The sequence below is a fragment of the Nipponia nippon genome, unplaced genomic scaffold (genome assembly GCF_047370975.1).
Source record: "Nipponia nippon isolate SJK-2023a ecotype South Korea unplaced genomic scaffold, ASM4737097v1 scaffold_5, whole genome shotgun sequence".
Classification (NCBI taxonomy): domain Eukaryota; kingdom Metazoa; phylum Chordata; class Aves; order Pelecaniformes; family Threskiornithidae; genus Nipponia; species Nipponia nippon.
The window spans coordinates 3,372,967-3,397,026 of NW_028262369.1; the positions used below are offsets into that span (position 1 = coordinate 3,372,967).

Here is a 24,060-nt window from a genome sequence, read left to right on the forward strand (position 1 = left end):
TCCTAGTTTGTGTACAAATGGAGCCTAAATAATTGCAAGTCCTAATGGAACTAAGGACGTGCCGTGTCTGAGAACTGTTTCAGTTTTTGCTCATTCTTTGCTCTGTGTGCTTCTCCTTAGGAGAATGATTTTACTGAAGTCAATGGGAGGCTTGCCTGAGGAAAGATTTAAAGTTGAGCTCTAAATGTTGAGAAACATTTTGTACTACTTTTTTGTCTACTAAACAGATTTTTTTTTTTTTAAAGGAAAATCCAAATTTCCAGGATGCTTTTTGTTTATAGTTACACCGACATAAGATGACAAGATTCTTCCTCAGGAAGAGGTTAAGAGCTGAACTATTTATTTTTCTTGGTGCTTAGATCTCCCGTTGAGTTTTTGAGGGGAGCAAGTGATTAGATAAAATTGGAAAGGGCGATGAATGTAAAGTAGCAGGGCCATTGTAAGAGGCATATTGATGGAAAGTGGGACTTTCTTCATGTGTATCTTCTTTGTCTTGTTTCTCTGACTGTTTCTTTCAGGTCACACTTGTCTTTAGGCCTTTATTCTGTTGCATTCTTAAATTCAACCTGACTGCAGGCATTCATATTCATCCCTTGGCTTTACTGAGACTAGAGAGATTCTTACATGTAGAAATAAGGCTGAGAGAGAAACTTTCCCCTAGTATGTAGGGTTAACCATAGCAAATGGCCAGCAACCACCAGATATCTGATTTTTCCTTATGTCCTTCCAGTGGACTCCGAGGATCTGTATGTGACCAGCATGCTCTATGAAAGGGAACAAACCGAGAGGGAAGTCACTGGAGGGGCAGTGACTGAACTAGTGTGGAAGCTTTGCTTGGCACATAGTGCGAGTTTTGAGGTAAGCCTTTTACACAGAACCTCTGTTTCCTTGTAAGGCCCTTTGGGGTCTGAGAGTTCTCCTGCACAGATAAGAGGTGACCAGGAGAGCAGCAATTTTGAAATACTGAAGCCTTCCATTGTTTTGGGAATTATAGAATAAGATGCTTTGAAGTATCATTTTCCTACATAAACAGTAAATCAAACTGAAGAGTCAAAATGTCATATGTCCCCTGAATATTGGTCAAAAGCAATTTTGAACTATATTCTAAGTTAATCTGAAGGAAAATGTTCTGGATTTTTGTTTTGCTGTGGAAAAAAACCCAAACAAAAAAAGTGTCTGGTTTGGATTATCACTGACTGTTTTGATGCTTAATTGTAAAAACCATTTTCTATAGCTTTAGCGTGGGATACTGCCCCTGGTAGTGCTGTTGTTTCCATATTTATTGGAGTTCTGTGGTCCTTCTGTTGCCTCATCCCCTCAAAATAGTTTGCACATGAAATCCTTGCCTCTTGATCTTGTCTGGTTGGTTCCACGTGCTTCTGATGAATTGTAATAATACCCATCGTGTTCTCTGGGGATGCTGCTTGGGTCCAGAAGGGAATCTCTTCTCACCTAAACCATTTTCATTGGTGAATGCTGCTAAGACAGGGTGGAATATTCTGGTCACGTGGAACATGCAGTGGCTTCATTTTTTTCTATGATAACCATCATTCTAGATGAGGGTCTGCCTGTCTCCTTAGCTCGCTCAGGTCTTGTAAGGCAGCAGCTGGATCAGTATTTGTCACTGTCTTTGAAATGAAGATCCCTGTCTTCTGTGAAATTCAGACATTACCAACAACACCTGTTATATACAATACAGAAGGATCAACAGATGATGGCACTTTAATCATCGCTGACCTGAGATGAACTGAGGGCAATGATCTAAAAGAGAGGGCACTTCATATCCCATTGTGCTTCAGATGGAGTGGTTCTTGCTAGTAATGAAGTTCCTATACAGAACAATGTGAAAAAAATGTAAATGTGAAAATAGAACACACTTCTTGATTAAGTCATTCATGGTCAGAATATTACTAGAAAACAAGTGTGGTCTAATGGGAAAAGCACTGAACTGGGCCTTGGTTCCTCCATGAATTTGCCACTGATGAGTTTAGTCAGCTCATTCCTGATATATTCCCTGTCCTCTGATGTTCTTGTCTTGTTAGATTGCTCGTACTTTTGAGCAGGGTTATTTCTTGTGCAGTGGGGCTGTGATCTCTCCTGTAAATGCATGTAGGTACAAGTGACGTTAACAAAAACTTAAGACCTGGCCTAGGAGAAGGCACTTCACCTTCCTTTGTCTAGGTTAAGTCCCATGTCAAACAACAAAAGCTCTGCCTGTCTCTTCCCTGGGGGGGGACACAGATACTGTGAGATGGAGTACAGGCTTTATGGGGACTGGAGAAGAGTGAGCAGCTGGATTACAGCTCTGCAGGCCAGTGGTGCCTGTTCAAAAATTAATATACTGTGTATATTCACCTTTCTCTTAGCTTTAGCTGTGATCAATGAGCACAAGTAGGCGTTTGTGTAATGTGGTGTGAGACTTAAGGTAAAGGCATAGGCTGGAGAAGGATCACAGTCACGACAACTGAAACACGCAACTTCAGTCAGCTATGATAAATTACAACCTGAGCAGTTACTCCCAACCTATTAAATGGTGATCAGAGTCTGACCTGGTATCACAGCCTGACAAAGACCTCAGCACAGGGCTGAGGAGAAAGCAGCAGGTGGCCTTTTGGAGGGGTGGTATATGCAATAGGTTTCTCTCTCTGAGTTATAAGCAATTCTGCCATCTTTCTTAGCTGCACGCTAGGGAGGTTGGGGCTATGGAGAGCGAACAGAGCCATAAATGTAATGGTTCTTGCTAACGTAGAATAAAAGCAGCCTCTTTGGGTCCGATAATGTCATCATAACAGCAGTATGTAATGGCATTTAGGAACAGACTAGAGAATCTAAACACTGCTTGGAAAATGTTGAAAAAAGAAATTACTGCAGTGGACCTGAGAAACTTTCTCTAAATCCTACCTTCTTTTGAACACCCATAATTCAGTGTCTTTGAAAGAATGGGAGACGATTTTTCCCAGTAACAGTGGGATGTCACTTCTGTCTCCAAAGAGGCCCACTGGCTTCATGTGTGGGAAATTTGTTTTGTAAATTACTAAGATTAGCACAAGTGGCTGCTGTCTGCGCCACTGCCTAAAAAAGAGGTGAATTATTCATCATATGCCTGTCCCAGGACAGGGTTCGCTTGGTTGTCAGCCATTTTCACTGTTTCAGGGTGTTCCTTCTGTGTGACAAGACATTTCAAAGGGGATCTTTATTATCCCAAACGATAAAATGTCCTTTGGGCCAGGAAAGAAGTTATGGGAATGCCCACAGCGTTGCTTGGGAGACAGCTCCGCTGTTACGCATGTATAGCTTGTTTGTCCCCTTATTGTTTGACTCTGAATGAGGCGAGATTATGCATTTCTTTCAAGACACAAAACCAAGAATAAATGGAAGGGAAAATCCCCAACTCCAGGGAAAACAGCGAAGGGCTGAGAAAATGGGGGTGGAGACTGTGTCACTTCCAAGGAAGCAAAGTTGTTGTTTAATTTTTTAATGCTATTATGAGCCAAGATTGAATTTCAATGTGGATGTAGATTAGCTAATGGACCATTAAGTGAACAAGCCGCATACTGACAAAGAATGGTCAAAGGGATGGGGAGAAGGGACCCTCAACGGAGAGAGGCTTGAAGGAAGCCTGTCACACAGCTTCTCCTGGTGGCTGCATTTACATTTGGCCGTCTGGATTTGGATGCTGGATTAGCAGCTCTAGTGAATGTGGCTGCGTGTGCGTTAAGCAGTGTGGGCAAGAGTGTGTCCGATTCACTCTGCCCAACTCCTGTACTCCAGTCTGACCCAAAAGAGTTTACCTTTAGGGCATGGTCTCACCGTTTGTTTTTCTCATAAGGCATTCTACTTGCTAGTTACTACCTAGTTGGGTGGTAGGATTTGCGTGTTTCTAACTTGTGGCTGTAGGGAGTAGAACAGAATATTTCCCAGGTAAGGAAGATGTTCTGATTATCAAGATGAATTAAGATACTGTAGTTACATGGATGATTTTGCTTTTTGAAATTCGACTGTTCTTTTTCTGTATGACTATAATAATAACTTTACCAGGAACAGAAGTCTTTGTCTGCTGTGAATTGGAAAGCCTTAGAAGACTGTATTGGGAATGGCCTGTTAGGTCACTTAAACCTGGTCCATGACCAGGCACAATTACATCCTTCCTGAAATTGAGGCTGAAATAAGGTTAGCTGGCAAGGTAAAAAACCAAATAAGAAAGAACCGTTGAGGATCAGAAGGAAGGGAAGTTATGCCGTGGCAGGGAGAGAATAACCGTAGGTGTGCAACCAGTAGACTTGAGAGAGAAGAGTGTGTGACCTCCATCTCATTTCGCGCTTGGTCTTCAATTCAAGGAAATCACTTGTTCTTTAACATATGTATTGTTGAAAAAAGAAATCAGACAGCTGAAAACCAGAAGTATGGAGAAGAGACAACTATGTAATTCCAAAGGTATATATACTAAAATTACTGGAGAGAAGGCGTCACCCTTTCACTGAGGACATAAATTAGTAGGCAAAACCAAAGGTGTTCGTTGAACACATTTTCAAAGCAACCTCCCTTGTGATTACGTGGGCTTATACTTGGCAGCAAATAAGGTGTTAAGCTTTCAAAGGGTAAGTGAAACACTTTTATTGGGAAACATTTTACTGCTTTACCCTCCAATCTAAACTATACCACGTTTATGCTTCCAGAGGATTTTTTTTTTTTAAGTAGAGCTACAGTAAGTCTACAGGTAGAAGGAAAAGCAAGCTTCTATGTAGAATAAAAGCCAGGCTTCCTTATGCTTCATTTAGGGGTGGGAATGGGAGCCAAATTTGCATGTAGTTTGTTATTACAATACTACAAATAGAGGAATTTACAATGAGGTTATTGTTTATCTGACAGCTCAATTTCAACGCAACCTACCTTAAAAAATAAAACCAACCCACCTGACCAGACAGTTCATTTTGAAGCTTTGTTATTAGGAAGTAAATATAGCTGCTTCTCTGTGAAATTTTGCACTGAGTTATTAGATGGGAGCTTGTCTAGTCAGCAGGTGTGAAGCAGAATGAAGTCAGTCTACAGTCTAAAATTATATCACCTGGAAATATATCAGTCTGGAAATTTTATCTTGAACTGTGCTGTGGCCTCCAGCTGATGAACCACCTGAGCCCAGCAGCAGCTGCACACACAGCTCCTTGTGATGAGATCCGTGAGGCTCCCCAGCTCCCCTAACCCTGCTGCCCGTAGCGTATTTGCACGTGTAAACTTGCACGTAAGGCCTGTGTTTTACAAATGCTTTTGAAGAACTTCATTAAATACAGTTCTCTGAATATTTTGTAGACCATGAAATGTAATCTGTTTCACTAGCTCCATAGTGTTCAGGGTTTGGCAATTTCTTTTTAAAATAGACCTTAAAGGTAATGATGGAATGGAATGGGATACATGTGGATCTAACTGAATTGTAGCTGTGGAATTATAAATGTTATCGGAATCAATACCCAGGTAGGGCTTCACGTACAGGAATAAATTTCAATTTGATGAAATTAATATATTCTTGCTAAAAAGAAAGGAAGTCCCAAAAGAACAAAACCATAAACAATGTTTGTATTGGATCTGAAAAATTGTTCCCTCAGCCTGTCAAACAACACGGTAAGAATTTTTTCCACCTTCTTACTGAAAGACAGCTTCTTTTTACTGAAAGTCTTGGCAGTCTTAAATTAAAATCAAATGCTGGCACTGGGTTATTCTAATTTTTCATTGCTTTTGGAAGCAGCCTCTGGAAGGAAGGTCAGGAAGTCAAAGTAGGTCTCTCCCCAGACCTTTGGAAATGTCACTTAGTGGAATTAGACTTTGTTTGTATGATTTTTACACAAAGAAAAATGTTTTCTTTGGAACCAGAGCAGTAGTCCTATGTCCAAGCCTTTCACGTCTGAAGTGAATGAAGAATTGAAGTGAACCTGTATGACATGGACCATGATGAAAACTTGTACATTATAAAGTTAGGTTACAGTGAACATAAAAGCTACTGTATTGAACATTCTGATATTTTTTCAAGTAACGATACCTATCTCCCTTCTTGAACTTTGGATCAGGTCACAGAGGAACACATCTACATGCTATTTAGCCTTTAAAATACCATTTTCCAAAAGCTTCTACTGAGGCCAAATTACCATGTGTATGTGCAAATGAAAATAATCCGAAAAAAGCATAAAAATAGAAAGGCTTCTATCTTCTTGATAATGTGTTCAGTTCAATTTAACATTTGATTAATTTGATTTCCAGCATCACATTTTAGAAAATAAAAATTATTGCTGGCAATGTAATACACATCCAAAAGTACCTCGAGATGGTAGTTTCTAAAAAATATTTGTTTCGGCTAATAGGAAACTGATAGTGCCATGTAAGTGAAGATGGGGGTGGGGGTGGGAGTGATCGTTTGTTTTTTTAGTGTAAAGGCTAGTACAGGTGGCTACTTCACTTAACAGAAAAGTGTGGGGCAGCTCTGAATTGCTCTTGATTTCTTCCAGCCATGCACATGCAAATAAATTATTAAACAGAAGTATTCAGCTTCAACTGTACAGTCAGATTGAAATACTTAGGGTTTTTTTAATGAAGTAACCCTAAAGTGGGTTTTTCCGTTTTGCCCACAAGAGCAAGGGGCAGCTTGTGAATGAAGGCCTAGACTTCCCTTACGCTGAAAACTGTGTGTGATAATGTACTGCGGGTAAAATCGCTGCTCTATGTTGTAGCAATTCAGCTTAGCCAGGGGGAACAGCTCTGCTGCTACTACAGTCCAATGCCCCAAGCCTGTCAGTGTTTAAGAGGCATTTGGACAATGCCCATAATAACATGCTTTAACTTTTGGTCAGCCCTGAATTGGTCAGGCAGTTGGACTAGGTGATCGTTGTTGGTCCCCTCCGACTGAAATAGTCTATTCTATTCAGTTTTAACTAATCCTGCGCTGCCCGCGGAGGTAAGAGCAGTTATGCTTGAGCTTTTCCTCAGTAAGATGGGATATTTTCACACGTACCATTCATCTGTATGCTAGTGGTGTGCACAGCGGTCGCTGAGCACTGTTGCTTGAGGGACTGACTGACATCCTAAGTGAAAGCCCTTCTCCTTGCGTGTTTGCAGCCTGAAGAGAAAAACAAGGGAGGGAAGGAAGATAGGGGCAGAGGGAAGAGAGGAGGTTTTACTCTCAGATTACATTATAAATGAATGGCAATGCTGGTATAACCCAAAGTCTCTTGTTGTGCTCTGTTCTCTAAAGCTGCTTTCTGCCCAGCTGTAGTATTACATTTGTTGTTGTGCTCCCTTACAGACCGCAGACCTTTTCACGACTCTTGTGTTTGAGCTTCGACATCTTTCTCTTGAGGCCCTAAAAGCGCTATGGCAAAGATCTGCGTTTAAATGCAGAGACAACTGGTAAGGCCCCGCTAGTAGTTGCATTAAAAAACCCCAAATATATATATATATATAGGAAAGAAGTGTGTTGTAAATATTTAAAATAGATTAATGTTTTAAATCCATGCCCAAATGTTGGATTTAAATTTGGAGCACTTTAAAGGAAGAATGTGTGTTGCAGATCTTGTTTATGTGACAGAAGGATGATATTCTCTCCTTACTGAATGAACGCTGTGTACAAAATAGACACTTTCCCGTCCCATGCCCATTCCCATGGACAGGTTTCCTGTTTCAGGAACAGGAAACTTGAGTCATGGCTTAGATGGAAATCAGTGCTGCTGGTTTTAAGTGTCTCCTGCTATTTGTTATGCAAAAGCTTACCTGGATCTGTACCTTCAGTGCCCTTAGTCCTCATGGGGGAGAGGAGACAAACATTAGGGCAGGAGTGTGGACATGGTGGAGCCACGTCTTTCAGTAGCAGCCTGGTCTCAGGATGGTTTATACCAATCAGTGACCTGCAGCTTTAAAGATCAAGGCCCCCACTCCTCTGCAGCCAGGAATAGTTCTGATCCAGTGGTTTGAGACTTTCAGAAATACTAATCCAGTATTATTAAAATCAATATAATTTTTTTCTCCCTCTGAAAACAATATTCTGAAAAGTGTAAACAAAGAACCAAGTTTTTTTTACTTGATTCCAGTACAAAATGTCATCAGCCTGTTTTGAAATTCATCTAATGTCAGGTTTCACGTTTGTAACAATATCTTAAACTTTACTTCATGCAAAAGGGGCAAGTTTTGTGTCGACTTAGGTTTATTCTCACCTTTTGACAAATAGTCATGTTAATATTCTTAAATATTAGAAAGTAATCTAAACTACTCTGCCTCTTTCTGTATTAACTTTAGACTAATTTTACTCAGGACAAGGTCATTAACTTTAGGAGCTAAAAAGAATCCCATGCAGACTGCTCTCTTACTCTGATGCAAGTGCTTTTACCCAGTTTAGTTTAACTGCTTCCTAGTTAATGCAAAAGTGTCCATCCACCAGCAGAGCAGGTAGGTACAGAATGTTTACAGAGGGACTCTTAAGCGCTGAAATGTACGTTGTCTGTCATGCTGGTGTAACCTTTCCACTTAGATAAGGTCTAAAAAAGCACAGGAAGTAAAAGCTAGTCAATTCAGTTTTAGTATTTTCATTTGTTATTGGTGAAATGAAAGAAAAAAACCCAACACCTTAATAAAAGATCAGTGCTTTAAGATACCTCAGTCTGTAGAAGTCAAACTTGGGATATGTTTTGGCTTCATTTTCAGAGAAAGCAACTGAATATTTTCTTAAAAGCCTGGTTACACACAGTTCTTGAAACACCAATACACTTCATCACATCTTGGCTGAGGCATATTTCTGTAAGGTCACTAAACCAAAGGATAGTGTTGATTTCTATGGAATCTAGCATTTGCTAAGCCTGTGGACTTTTACTTGCTTTGAAAGAAGCCCAGCCTCAATGTGTTTGTTGTTTGATTCTTGAGTATCCTGGTCATTTTAGATTTGCTGTACTTTTTTCTTGTTACAGGCAGCCGCTAATAGATGCTCTCCCATCTTGTGCTACAGAGGCATGTGTTGTCCTAATGAAAGAAATTATAGCTTCTGGAGAAGTCGAGGAAGAGAAAGTGGAATATTTCTTCTGGTCATTTGCATTCATTCCTAAACCCACCTTGGGCATGATCGAATCTCTTGCTGTGAGCGGATGTGTTTTTTCTTTTTTAATTTATCATCAGTCCAGCTGGCTCATAATTTTTGTATTTTACAGTAATAGTCTTTTTCACAGATATATAGAAAACTCTATCTGTCCAGGTAATTTTGGTGGTGAGACTACTGGCTATTTTAATCCTGATTGCAAAAGAGGATGCAGTCATGTTTGTTCACTGGAGCTTGATTTGCATTTGTAGCCTAGAGACTTCAAGGAAAAAAAAAAAAGTGTGAACTGCCCTGTGGACTCCAGAGACTGGTTTGGGCTAATTAGTTTTGAGGCTGAAGGTCAGGTCAGTGTGAGGAGAACGATGCTGTTGCAGCTATCCCCTGCTTCGGACAGAGAGCTTTATTCTCCAGTTTGGTCTGTCGCAAGCTTTGTATTTAGCACCTGGAGACGTTTCAGTCCTTTGTATATGCAGCGCTGTTGCAGCTTTTGATATTTTTCCTTAACTAAGTTAATTGTATGCAGAGTAATACTGGCTCCATTTTATAGTATATTTTTCCTTTAAAGATCTATTGTTCTGCTGAGTTTATAGTGTAATCTGTCACGCTCTTCGAATCTGAAGTTGGATTTGCTCTGTTTTTTTGTGAAGCTGCAGTGTTCCAGGTGGTAAAATCATGTTCTTGTAGCTTAAATAAGCCATTAAGAATATTTTTTTAATTAAGTAAAATGTTATGCCTGCCTGGCTTGTGTACTAATGATCAGCCACGGAGGATCTTGCGGAATATATCACAACCTGCTGTTCCCAATCATACAGGTTCAGACCAGGATTACAAAAAACAGCTCTCAGTGTTAGCAGGCTTTCCACAGCATCTGTGTGAAATAGTTCATCTTGAGTTCATTGGAGCTTTGCAAACATTGGCTGAAGTGGTGGGATTTTCAACAGTAACAGGCTTGCTTCAGAAGATAGAGAAATTTGGCATTTGCAGGTTTATGGTACAGAAAAACATTTTCATTCTAGAAACGGTAAACTGCTCGTGACTTAGTGAGCTGTCAGTGCTTTTTGCTAAGTATTGAGGTGGGACTTAGAGAAACTGTGTACCGGTGAGGGTTTTACTATTTTGAGGGTCCTGGTAAATAGTTTAGATTTGTTTTCACACTCCTTCCTAAGTGCACAGGGCATGATTTCTTGTGAAAAGAACTGACGTCTATATCATGTTGACACTAATTTAGCCTATATATTTACATATGAAGGAGGAAGAATTTTCCACTGTATCTCTGCAGGGTTGTCCTTTTTCGTTTGTTTATTTGTTTAAATCCTTTCAGGGCTGTTTGAAAATATGCATTGTTGAGACTGAGTTTTAGTGGATAAATATTTTGATACATTTATTTTCTATTGTGTGTTACGGTAATAATGAGAGTGACTTTTCTGCAACACCCTGTTCTTTTTGTGCTTGTTTACAGCCCTTGCTGAAGGCACCGGGAGCAAGCCAGAGCTGCTTCTTAGGAGTAACTGCTCTCATACATAGGTTTTGCTCAGCTTACAGCTCCTGTGATGATGTGCCTGCTGTGCAGAGTGTGATGAGGACTCTTGGGAAATTTTTGGGAGGAAACTGTACCGTGCAAGATTCAGAAGGACTCAGCCAGGTATCAATCGTATGGAAGCGTATGGTATAATGCTTTACTTTTCTGTTCCCTTTATGATCTACAACTTGCTTGATAAAAATGGCATTCAGTGGATTTCCAGAAAGCCATGAATACAAGCTCTGTAAATGACTAGTCTTTGGTAGGATGGGCAGATAAAATTCTGTAATCCAACACGTACAACCTATCAGCATGGGTGTTCTTGTGTATTTAAGTAAGGAAAAGTCTTGGGTCTTCTGATGAAATAAGCTTCATAACTTGGGCTATGGAAGAGCACCCATCACCCCCCTGTAAAATGGCACGTTGATGAAAGTTTCCTATTCCTTTGTTGACTCAAATTCACGTACAGTTAGTGGTAGCTGTGTTATTGCTGGCTAATAAGTTCTGCTGAGTCGCAGTGTTACTGGCTGTAAGTCAGTCACGATACGGGGAGACTGACAGAGGAGGAAAATCATTCTTAGTTGCTGCGTGTGATCTGGAGTTAGGAGTAATTCCTGTCACTTTTCTGGGGCTTTTTATCTTTAATTGACATTTGCTGTGGAAGAAATGTCTTTATATCTTCTGTTTGATGACCTACTTAAACAATCGGTTCTTCCTTATCGTGCTTAGAAAACAGAGATAGTGGTGACAGTGCATCAGACAGCAGGAAGAGCCCAAGAGCTAAGTTTATCTCATGTATTTGTGCCTGTTTAATTTTCCAGTGTGCAAGCTAAACACACGGGATTTGTATTTTTCTTCCCATAGTGTGAGCAGTCTGTTCACTTTTAGTTCTTACCCCATTTATTGAAGGAATAACTTTAAAAAACAGATTTTATGTATTGGGAGCCTTGAACAAAATTTTAATTGAAAAACCCAAAAGAGATTCCATTGCTGAACTTTTTTGTCTTACTGTTAACCATAGAATCGTAGTTTCTGTGTATGTTTTCAGTTTCTTACTCTGTGCTGTATGAAATTACATAGTTCATTTTGGAAGAATCGGGATTTTACATGGTTTGGGGATACGTTACTCTCATTGGAAAAAATTGGAATAGATGATGTATTTTTAAAAGTCTGTGCTCTCCATCGGAAAGAGGCATCACCGCACCGGTGAGCAGTCTCATGTCTCTCAGAGGTGCCTCACTGGTCTCTACTGAGCTCTTAAAAAGTGTTTCAACAAGTCAAACCAGCCATTTAAGTTCCCAAAGATGGATGTGGGGTGGGATTTTCAAGAGAGGCTTTGATTTCAAGGTCGCTAACTGATTGTCAGTGGGATTGGCATGGGGACCTGAGCATCTGCTCTCTCCCTGCTTCCTCTTACGCCCCTTGCTGCCAGCTGGACAAGGAGAGCCACGCGGGTAGTTCCAAGCTAGGATTGTGCAGCTGGACTGGGTGACTATACGTGCCAATTTTCCTAGCAGTTGACCAAATGAAGCGAATGTCTATTCAGTTTACATTGCAACCTTTCTCTGTGGGGAAGAGCACTAATTTCTGGGCTGTGCTGTGGTGGGTTAATCCCGGTAGGCAGCTAGGCACCACACAGCCATTCACTTACTCCTCCTGCAGTGGAATGGGGGAGAGAACTGGAAGGGCAAAACACAAAACTCATTGGTCGAGGTAAAGAGGAAAAAAAAAACCACAAACCCCAAAACCCACAAAAAAATCCCCCAGAGTGATGCAAAAGCAATTGCTTGCCACCAGTAGACTGATGCCCGGCCAGTTCCTGAGCAGTGGATACCTTGGAAGCACCCCCTCTCCCTCCACACACACAGTTTTATTGCCAAGAAGGGTGCCATATGGTTTGGAATATTTCTTTGGTAAATTCAGGCCAGCAGTCCTGGCTCTGTCCCCTCTCAGCCTCTTACCCACACCCAGCCTACTCGCTGGGCAGGCGGAGTAAGAAACAGAGAAGGCCTTGACGCTGTGCAAGCACTGCTCAGCTATAGCTAAAACAATTGCCTGTTTTCATGAAAACTTTGCTTTTTTTAACCCTTTTTGTCTTCCAACAAATCAGATTAAAATTAGCCAAGAGGTTAGTAAATCAGAACAGGGAACCGATGAAGAGGGGCATGGCGGGAAAGACTTCCCAAGCCTCATTAGCTTATTGAAAACTTCTGTAACTTACAACTGAAACACAGTTGTCTGATGAATGAAGAGCAGCCTCTTGAAACTCAGCGGCGTGTTGCCGTGAGTGAGTGTGCAGATGTGTGGGAGAGGTATCTTTCACTATGACAACTTTCCTGAATATGCAGGGCAGAATAGGAGAGACCTCTCACCTGATGTCTCAAACCAACAGTGAATGGAGTCTTTGACCCAAACAGTTGTGGAAGGTTTTTGAACATTTTAACTCTGCTGGCTTCAGTATAGCTTTTTCTAGGGGACTGCCAGTAAAAGGAAAATCAGGCCCCATATGGCATTGAAGTCCCCGGGCTCTAAACTTTAATACAGAGCTTGTCATTAAAAATTCATTGATTTCCAGCAGGAACATGCTTTCTGGGTTCTGAAGCTGCACAGGTTTCCTGTGTGTTAAGTGAAGAAAACTGGTAATGTTATGGTATCTGTTGACAAATTATTATTTTAAATTGTTATATTGTCCAGAACTCCGTGTTGAATCACTAAAAGGTCAAAATGTCTGTAATCAAAAGGGACAAAATATCAAAGTACTTGAAAAACTTTTACTGTACATCAAATCCATGACTTCTGTTTTTCCATTGCAATGCAGTTTTTTTAAATGCTTTTGTATTCCACCAGGTCTAAGGCAGACTTTACTTAAAAGTGGCATTAGAACAGCTGTCCATATTCATATGAGTCTTGTCCTCACACTAAAGCCAGAGTATAGGTGGTACAACAGGGGCTGCAGTAACCCCGCCAAACGATCAGTGATCATTTCAAACAGAGAATTTTGCACAGAAAATGTTAATGCAATAAAATTTTATGTACAGCTGACAACATGTGGAGAACTTTTTACTCTACCTTGCTTTGTATTTACAGATGCAGCTGGTGTTAAAAGCCATTGGAAATGCAGGCCTGGCAGCAGCTTCGCTAGCTCCTGTTTTGAGCTTGTGTGCTTCCCTGAAAAGTAATCCGATGGAAATTCGTCTAGCTGCTGTCCAGGCCTTCAGGCGCATTCCCTGTTCTGTCAGGGTAAGTGATTTATTGCCAGCAGGTGACTGATGGCTTCCTGGCGCTGTCCCAGAGTTTTGACTTTCTGAAATAGTTATGAAGCATGCAAACGAATAAGGAACAAGTGCAAGCGTGTCCTCCAGCAGAGCTCCTCTGCTGTTGGAGAGGTTGGTAGGACCACCCCAATGAACGGACCTATAGCTTTTCTATAGTTGAGGTGACACATCCAGTGGCTGAGGTAATGCTTATGACTTCTTAAAAAGTTACTTCAGTTGGATGGCTGAAAACGCACAGTACTTGATTTTTCCTGTAGTCTGTTCCACTGTGTCATTCTCTGAAATGCTAAGTATTAATGCCAGAAGCTTGTTGTAATTGACAATACGCTGTCATACTTAGAACATTTTGTTAATGGTTTAATAGAAAAACACAAAACTTGTTTATCTCAAATAACTTGATACTAAAGAGAACGGCAAAGCCACAAATGCTAGCCTGGGCAAAGCTGGCGGTCCTGCTCCAGAAGAACAAGAGTTTCCACATGGACTTGCACTTGGAGAAGCAGTTTCTATGGCTTTTTAAAATTTAATCGCAGCACGGATTGGCATAATCTGCTTGTTCTGCAGTTATGAAGCTCGGTGTTGCTCCTTAGACCTGTTGAAAGTGTGAAGTCTATATGTTGTCATACACCCCATCGTTGTCTACCAAATGAACTGCTAAACCGACACCCTGTGGGTGGACTGGGGTTGTTTAAATGCTCATAGAAATGTTGATAGTATCAGTCACCAATGTCTTAATTCCTGGAAGTTCACCAAACAACTCCTATTTTTTGATACCAGGGAAGTATTGAACGGAATAAACTTGTTACAGTCCTACCCTTTGATTGAGACCAGGAGTAATGACCTCAATAGCCTGTTAACAAAAATGTAGCCATTACTGTCTGTGTATTAGCTGTGGCACATGTGTGTGGCACTGTCCCCTGTGCTGGGATAACACCATCGTTCACAGCAATGCTAGCGAGCGAGGCTCTGTGTTGCAGACAGTCCTGTACAAACGAGTCAGTAAAGGATTCAGGTCGTAATGACAGTTTGATCCGGAAATTTGTGGATAAGGTAGTATAGAGAATATGTCCATACATTTGTATACGTGTTGCACGCAGCGACTTTGTCGGGTATAAAGCAATGGCTATCTCTTTCAGAAGGAAAAACACACTTGTACCTGAAAGTGCATACATGAGGTGTTTTAGGGGAGTAAATATCATAATTGTCTTTATCTTTTTGGGTTATCTTTTTATCTTTTTCTCTTAGAATGCTGTATTAGTTCAGCTGTATCAAGCAACCAGCGAAGATGTGGAAATAAGGATTGCTGCTTATTATATAGCAATGAAATGTCCACATGAAGAGTTATTTAAACAAGTACAAAAGACTTTGCTGAAAGAAACATCCAGTCAAGGTTAGCCAAGCGACTACTGAAGTCTCGCACATTCTTAATACTTCAACGTAACATTTACTTTACAGGTGTAATGGTACCAGCCTATATCAATTTTTATTTAATCTTAATACTTTGTAGGTTGTTTTAAAACACTGTTTGTGTGATGGCCACATTTTGTATTGGAATTGTGATACTGTTATTTTAGCAATAGTCAGCGAGGAGGGACTCTTCATGGAATTAGTTCCTTCTACTGGCAACATTTCATTAACTGAATGCTCTTGAGAAAGAGATGCATGGAACATCTTTGATGTTTAGTGCATTAGAAATACAAATGAATAACTGCAAATTACATTTTGTTAAGTTGAGAAGGAAGCAAGTGGCAGAAAAAAATATTGCAAGCTGCAGGTATAAAGTGAACTTTTTCTTAATTACCTTTTTAATGCTCTGAAATTGCACATTTACTATTTGTTTACTTGATGTAATACAAATATTTATTATAAGAACTCACTGCCATGGCCTTTCTGTGGTACTGTCCCCTTTCGCAGTTATTTTACATCAGTTTTGATATGGTATTAATATTGATCCCTGCTTGCAGAGGCCATCAGCTCTGGTGCAGGTGCGCTCCTCAGTGGAGCCAGGAATCGTGGTGCACAGGGAGGTTTCTGGAGCCCGGGAAAGCCCAGGGGAGCGCAGAGACCCGCCAGGAGCCGGCAGCTCTCAGGAGAGCGGCTGACAAGGCGTAGGTGGGGACAGGAGTAACGGTGGCCACCCCTCACTCCCAAAAAGGCAGCCCCAGGGAGTGCTGCGAGCAGGAGCGCCGCAAACGGGGCCTGGTGCGGGAGCCAGGGCGTGGTGCGGCAGTTTGTGCGGAAGGGTGCACAGGGAGGGCACCGCGTCGAAGGAGGCGCATTCCACTGGCCAGGTGGGAGACACACAGTACACATAACCCAGCAACCAGGCACTGTTCTTGACCATCTGCACAAACACTCATCCTTCCTGAGCCTCAAGGCACAATGGTGGGCACTCATCTGAGAGCAAAGGCTGCAGCTCTGGCTGGGGAGTCCATGCCATCTACCCCAGCAGTGGCCGATGCCTCCACCAGAAGGGAGAGGCTGCACTGCAGACCTCAGACTGCAGGAAGCGCCTAGACCTTTCTCCTGGGGCAGGGACAGGCGGCAGACCTGCCTGCAAAAGGTGTGCCCAGGTGGAGGACCTGGGTGGTGGCTAAGCTGCAGGAGGCGGCGAGATGGCTGTGTAACATCAGGGAGGCTGAGAAGGACTTAGCAAGCTGGTTCCAAGCGCAGTCTGCAGCGGACCCACAGCCCACGGCCAAACAGCCAAAAACTCCCCCACCAGCACACACAGAAGGGAGGGGGGCCAATAATGCAGAAGAACGGATGGTTGCAACAGCAAGGACCAGCAGGAGGAAGAGACTTCCCCCAAAGCCCGAGGTGCCCTTGCAGAACTGCTTTGCCGCTCTGCAGACTGAAGAGGAAAGACCTGTCACACCAGGAGAGACGCTGGAGCTGAGTAAGGCAGCCCAGTCTGCTCCCTGTATAACAACCAGCGCAACTAAGAAACGGTGACGGGTAACAGTAGTAGGCGACTCTCTTTTGAGAGATACGGAGGCACCCATTTGCCGACCTGATGCACTGTCTAGAGAGGTGTGCTGCATACCGAGGGCTCATATCAGGGATGTCACCGAGAGACTATCAAACCTCGTACAGTCCACTGACTATTATCCGCTGCTGTTGTTTTACGTGGGCACCAGCGATACAGCCAGGAGCAGCCTGAGGAGTATCAAGAAGGATTACAGAGCCCTGGGAGCAGTGGTAAGGGACTCTGGAGCGCAGGTAGTTTTTTCGTCAGTCCTTCTGGTGAAAGGGAAGGGGTTTGAAAGGGCCAGTTGAATCTGGTGAATCAACAAGTGGTTACTGGACTGGTGCCGCAGTCAGGGGTTTGGCTGCTTAGACCATGGGACTTGCTTTGAGAAACCTGGTCTGCTGGGGGCTGATGGGGTCCGTCTGTCAAAGAAGGGGAAAAGCATCTTCAGTTGTAGGCTTGCCAAGCTGGTGAAGAGGGCTTTAAATGAAAGTTGCCAGGGAGGGGAACCTCAGTCCATCCCACTCCTACCAGTTTGATGCCAGTGGCAGCAATAGATGCCCAGAGCCTGGAGAAGGATCACAGGTCAGCAGGAGAGCACCTGAAGAGCAGCACAAAGGAATTCCAGCCAGTAAGTCAGCTTCATCAGGGGCCCAACTTAAATGCCTCTACGCAAATGCACATAGCATGGGGAATAAACAAGAGGAGGTAGAGGCGTGTGCATGCCTGCAGGGCTATGATCTTATTGGCATCACGGAGACGTGGTGGGATGGCTCTGGAGTGTTGAAATGGAAGGATACAGGCTCTTTAGGAAGGACAGGCAAAGGAGATGAGGAGGGGGTGTCGCCCTCTATGTCAATGACCAGCTGGAGTGCATGGAGCTTCGCCTGGGGATGGATGAGGTGCTGAGTGAGAGCTTATGGGTCAGGATTAAAGGGAGGGCAGGGATAGGTGACATTACATTATAGTGGGGGTCTGCTACAGGCCACCCAGCCAGGAAGACCGAGCGGATGAGGCCCTCTATAGACAGATAAGAGCAGCCTCATGTTCACAAGCCCTGGTCCTCATGGGGGACTTCAACCACCGCGACATCTGTTGGAGGAACAACATAGCAGGGCATAAGCAATCCAGGAGGTTCCTGGAATGCATTGATGATAACTTTCTTCTCTGAGTGATGGAGGAGCCAATGAGGAGAGGTGCTATGCTGGACCTTGTTCTCACCAACAAGGAGGGGCTGGTGGGGAATGTGAAGCTCAAGGGCAGCCTTGGCTGCAGTGACCATGAAATGGTGGAGTTCAATATCCTTAGGGCAGTGAGGAGGGCGCACAGCAAGCTCACTACCCTGGACTTCAGGAGAGCAGACTTTGGCCTCTTCAGGGATCTGCTCAGTAGAGTACCATGGGATAAAGCCCTGGAGGGAAGAGGGGCCCAAGAAAGCTGGTTAATGTTCCAGGATCACCTCCTCCAAGGTCACGAGCATTGCATCCCAACAAAGAGGAAGTCAGGCAAAAACACCAGGAGGCCTGCATGGATGAACAAGGAGCTCCTGGACAAACTCAAACTCAAAAAGGAAGCCTACAGAGGGTGGAAGCAAGGACAGGTAGCCTGGGAGGAATACAGAGAAATTGTCTGAGCAGCCAGGAATCAGGTTAGGAAAGCTAAAGCCCTGATAGAATTAAATCTGGCCAGGGATGTCAAGGGCAACAAGAAAAGCTTCTATAGGTACATCGGTGATAAAAGGAAGACTAGGGAAAATGTGGGCCCTCTCCAGAAGGGAACAGGAGACCTGCTTACCCGGAATATGGAGAAGGCTGAGGTACTCAATGACTTTTTTGCCTCAGTCGTCACTAGCAAGTGCTCAAGCCCCACCGCTCAAGTCGCAGAAGGCAAAGGCAGGGACTGGGAGAATGAAGAACCGCCCACCGTAGGAGACGATCAGGTTCAAGACCATTTAAGGAACCTGAAGGTGCACAAGTCCATGGGACCCGATGAGATGCATCTGCGGGTCCTGAAGGAACCGGTGGATGAAGTTGCTAAGCCACTATCCATCATCTTTGAGAAGTCCTGGTAGGCTGGTGTTCCCACTGACTGGAAAAGGGGAAACATAACCCCCATTTTTAAAAAGGGAAAAAAGGAAGACCCGAGGAACTACAGGCCAGTCAGCCTCACCTCTGTGCCCAGCAAGATCATGGAGCAGATCCTCCTGGAAACTATGCTAAGGCACATGGAAAATAAGGAGGTGATTGGTGACAGCCAACATGGCTTCACTAAGGGCAAATCATGCCTGACAAATTTGGTGGCCTTCTACAATTGGGTTACAGCATTCGTGGATAAGGGAAGAGCAACAGATGTCATCTACGTGAACTTGTGCAAAGTATTTGACATTGTCCCGCATGACATCCTTGTCCCTAAATTGGAGAGACATGGATTGGACAGATGGACCACTCACTGGATAAGGAATTGGCTGAATGGTCGTACTCAAAAAGAGTTGCAGTCAATGGCTCAATGTCCAAGTGGAGACCAATGATGAGTGGCATTCCCCAGGGGTCGGTGTTGGGACCGGTGCTGTTTAACATCTTTGTCAGCGACATGGACAGTGGGATTGAGTGCACCTTCAGCAAGTTTGCTGTTGACACCAAGTTGTGTGGTGCGGTCGACACGCTGGAGCGAAGGGATACTATCCAGAGGGACCTTGACAGGCCTGAGAGGTGGGCCCATGCAAACCTCGTGAAGTTCAACAAGGCCAAGTGCAAGGTCCTGCACATGGGTTGGGGCAATCCCAAGCACAGCTACAGGCTGGGCAGAGAATGGATTGAGACCAGCCCTGAGGAGAAGGACTTGGGGGTGTTGGTTGATGAGAAGCTCAACATGACACGGCAATGTGCACTTGCAGCCCAGAAAGCCAACTGTATCCTGGGCCACATCAAAGGCAGCGTGGCCAGCAGGGCGAGGGAGGTGATTCTCGCCCTCTGCTCCGCTCTGGTGAGACCCCACCTGGAGCCCTGCCTCCAGCTCTGGGGCCCCCAACGTAAGAAGGACATGGGTCTCTTGGAGCAGATTCAGAGGAGGGCCATGAAGATGGTCAGAGGGCTGGAGCACCTCTCCTGGGAGGACAGGCTGAGAGAGTTGGGGTTGTTGAGCCTGGAGAAGAGAAGGCTCTGGGGAGACCTTATAGCAGCCTTCCAGTACCTAAAGGGGGCCTACAAGAAAGCTGGAGAGGGACTTTTTACAAGGCATGTAGTGACAGGACAAGGGGTAATGGCTCTAAACTGAAAGAGGGTACATTTAGGTTAGCTCTAAGGAAGAAATTCTTCACTCTGGGGGTGGTGAGGCACTGGCACAGGTTGCCCAGCGAAGCTGTGGATGCCCTGTCCCTGGGAGTGTTCAAGGCCAGGCAGGATGGGGCTTGGAGCAACCTGGTCTGGTGGAAGGTGTCCCTGCCCATGGCAGGGGGTTGGAACCAGGTGATCTTTAAGGTTCCTTCCAATCCAAATCATTCTATGATTCTGTGATTTTAAAGATAGCATTAGACAGGAACTAAGCAGATCTGGAGATTGCAAAGAAAGGCCTGTTGATTTGCGTTTAGATGATTTAAGATACCTAGGAACTTTAAGGCTTCCTGCAGTTAGCATCAAGGCTTAGTGGGAGGTGCTTCATCACTGTGTCAGAAGTGATTCTTCAGGTCAACTGAAGGTCCGATAAGGATCACAGTTTAAGAACTGTGAATCTAATGGCAAACAAATGGCATCAAGAAACTGTTTATAAGACAGGGAAAAAGCAAAATGTGGGAACTGGGACATGCTGTGTTAGGGATGTTGTGAAAAAGACTTTGTGAGGGGTGTTAATCATATATCCAAATGTGTAATAGCTGGCCAACGGTGTAGCAGTCATTTGGGGAAAAGGTTAGTAAGTATAACGTCTTAATTATTGATAGTGTGTTCTGATTTATGCTTCCTGCTTCTGTGGTTCCATAATCAATTATTGTCTGATCTGAGCCCGATTACTGACATGAAAGACCGAACTGAGAACTGATGCCGAGTAGAAAATTTTCTATATACTATGTTTAAAAATAGTCGTTTTATGTAAGTAGCTTATCTGAAAGAGAAGCTGTTTGGCCTAGTATGAAAGGAAACTGTAGGTTCTATAAAAGTACAGAATCCTATCAGCTTTTTATTACCAAAGCACACAGATGTTTCAGCTGATCCCATATTTTGGGTGAAGGAGGGATTTTTTCTAAATGGTTTCACCACATTCAACAAAGAATACCTCTGGACTAATCCTTTGCTTTTAAATCTGTCAAGAAGGAGCAAACATGAAAGGGTTGTTTGCAGGCAGATGAAAGCAGGCTCTGTCTGCCCTCTGATGTGTCTGGATCCTGGCCAGCTCTGAACTTGAAGCCATGTATCCATTTTATCAGGATGCTCTGGCCAGACCAGTATATCCTGCAGCGATCGTGTGTTCAGGCTCGGCATTGTGTTCACCTGATGATGTGGCTTGTGGTTTGGAGGGGGCTCGTTCCCCTCTGTTTAGAGTTCAGACAGAGAGAAATGGCATCAGCCTGCCAAATACCGTCAAGGTGTACCCTCAGTGCCTCTCCTCCCTGTGGCTCCACGCGGAAAAAATAAATTGTCTGATTTATGAAGGAGCTCTACAAGTCCATCCAAAATGTTCTGTGTTTGAAACAATTTAATGCAGTACTCATGAATTTTGTAATTTCTTTCCTTTGTCTTTGGTTAATGTAACACCTAAATAATTCATATAATAGACTTGTGAGTAACAAGTGCTTTTGAAGGCAGAGAGCACATACTAATTTTTAGTTGCCACATTCAGAAAAAGCAATATGAAAAAAAGAAGTTGTATTGTGAAAATTCAGTTATATCAGTATTCAGCGTCAGTGCATTGAATTAGCACTGGAGCCTAATATCTTGTATCTTCAGGAGAAAAAAAAAGCCTCTATTTAAGAACCAGACTCCAAAACACATGGACGATGTCTGTCCCCCACAATGCAGTGCATGCATGGCCAAACCATGAAATCAGCACAGTGTCATGCAGAAATATTAATTCTGAATCACAACTGTTTAACTGTATGGGGTTTGGTTTTTTGTTTTTTTTTTTAAGTGCTTTTGGAAAGGTTGTACATTGCACAGTGTAGAAAGAGTCTTTATATTGGAATGATTTGTTTGCTGTATGTAAAGAAACCTTATTATCAATTTTCTCTTACAAGTCCACCTGTAATTCCATTATAAGCCTCAGGAGAGCTGGTGATCACTTGCCAGTGTTCATGTAGGGTACCTGACTAATAGACCTCCCTGTATTTAAAGTTGCTTAATGCTTACCTTTAAAAGGCTTTTTTTATTCCTGCTTATAGTTTTTAACTGTTATTTTAAGATTTTCATGTGCTTGCTGTCTATCCCAGACAAATATTAGTTTTTTATGTTTCAGTACACTGGGTCAGTGATGTTCAAGAACAAAATGAGCGATGCTGCCAAAGTTAAAGTTTAAAACCATCTTTTAAATAATTCTGTTGCATCTGTTCTTTGAAGAAGGAACAGAAACAGTCCAATATTATTTGAGCTGCACAGCCTGCCTCTAACGTCTGTATTAGAGTTGTATCTTTTTTTTTTTTTTTTGCAGCATTCCTTTGAATTTAGTATAGATCATCTTTTGCAAACAGTAAATAGGTAGGTTAACCTTACCTCTTTGCCTGCCTAGGTTAGCTGAGAGGCATAAATTAAATTGAATGGCCCCTCACATACCATATTGGAAAGAATAAGACAGTATTTAAGTAAGTTGACCATGGTAAAGATAGGTGCATCAGACTGACTCGAATGGTGCTGAAAATGAATGAATTCTGCTGTGGTCAGGGAAATGGTTTAGGATTAATTCTGGTACAAATAAATAAAAAGGTGCCCTGTAGCAGTTTTTAAAACTGTTCTAAATTTTTCTCTGATTTCCAAATGCTTTTCTTCATTTAATTTAAGTGGGCTCCTTTGTTTGGAGTCATCTCTCTCAGCTCCTGGAGACGGATGATCCTCTGAAGGAGCACCTTCGAGATTCTATTCCTGATGAAATACTTAGCAGAGATTTTGACCAGGAGACATGGAAATACTCCTCGTATTCCGATGTCACGTTCCACTCAGGTATGTGGAGTTGGAGAACTAAATGCTTTGTAGCATATGGATAATTAAAATCCCCCATGGCTTTTCTGGTCCTTTACATGTTGCTCCAGAGAATTTTAATTTTTATGCTGAATAGTACCCAGATATGCAAATGTAGGCTTGATTCTGCTCTGACCTTAATTGGCATATATTAAACATAATTCCAGCAAGCCAGATACCATACAACTTTGCCTTTTGTGAGAGAGGAGAATAAGAACCAATGAACTTTTTAGATTATTTTTGTGAACACCAACTTTTGATTCCTTCCTTCGTGAGCTTCCTTTGCAGAAACAGGGAATTGGGATGTATTTTTTTTCTTCTGATTCATGTGTTTTCCTTGGTATAAGAAAAGATTCAGACTAAGTCCTTCCTGTTTTACTATCTGTTCCTCATTTGGTTTTAGCAAAAAAGCTAGATAGTATTTTTCAGAGTAACATTTTGATTTTCTGTCCATCTCTTCCAGTGCAATTGTATACGATATGTGTCATAAATGCTCTTCTTTTAGCGTTAGTCAGATAATAGGCTTTCAGTAATGTCCATTGAAGTCTTTGCTATACTAAAAAGTTAAATAATTTCACCTGTTGGCTTAATGTTTTATTCACCATCTTCTTAATGAGCAGAGTTGCATTTTCCCAAAGAATGATGAGACTTGCAAAGTATATGAGAACAGCTGATCTCCAAATGACAGACGTCTGATATTTTCTGTTGCAGCTGGTGCAGGTGCAAATATGGAAGCCTCAGTGGTCTTTTCTCCTGCATCTTTTCTACCACGATCAGTCATGACAAATTTGACTGTTCACCTTATGGGACAGGCTATAAATCTACTGGAGGCAAGTTGATTTTATTTTATTATTTTTTTTTTATTTCCCTACTCAAGGGACACTTGGTGTATTGAAGTAAAAAGAAATATTTTCTGTTTTCCCATTACAACTCCTTTAGCAAGGTACGCTTTTCACTGCTACAGCAAAGTTGCCTCAGACTGATGACTCCTTTGTGTAATAGACTTAGTCATAATAAAACCACTTTCACTCTGATAGAACCATGCACTAGCCAAGTAAGTTATATTCAGCTCT

General features: G+C 42.6%; 1 protein-coding gene across 1 annotated transcript in view; it reads left to right on the top strand.

The window, feature by feature from the left end:
- The window catches only part of APOLTP (apolipoprotein lipid transfer particle homolog), a 110,585-nt gene that overhangs the window by 11,323 nt on the left and 75,202 nt on the right, over positions 1–24,060 (top strand). Inside the window, exons 8-15 of the mRNA XM_087733037.1 lie at positions 731–858; positions 7,289–7,392; positions 8,940–9,105; positions 10,524–10,706; positions 13,671–13,823; positions 15,104–15,248; positions 22,811–22,969; positions 23,699–23,817. Coding sequence (XP_087589163.1) covers positions 731–858; positions 7,289–7,392; positions 8,940–9,105; positions 10,524–10,706; positions 13,671–13,823; positions 15,104–15,248; positions 22,811–22,969; positions 23,699–23,817 — 1,157 coding nt within the window. The remainder of the gene's footprint in view (positions 1–730; positions 859–7,288; positions 7,393–8,939; positions 9,106–10,523; positions 10,707–13,670; positions 13,824–15,103; positions 15,249–22,810; positions 22,970–23,698; positions 23,818–24,060) is intronic.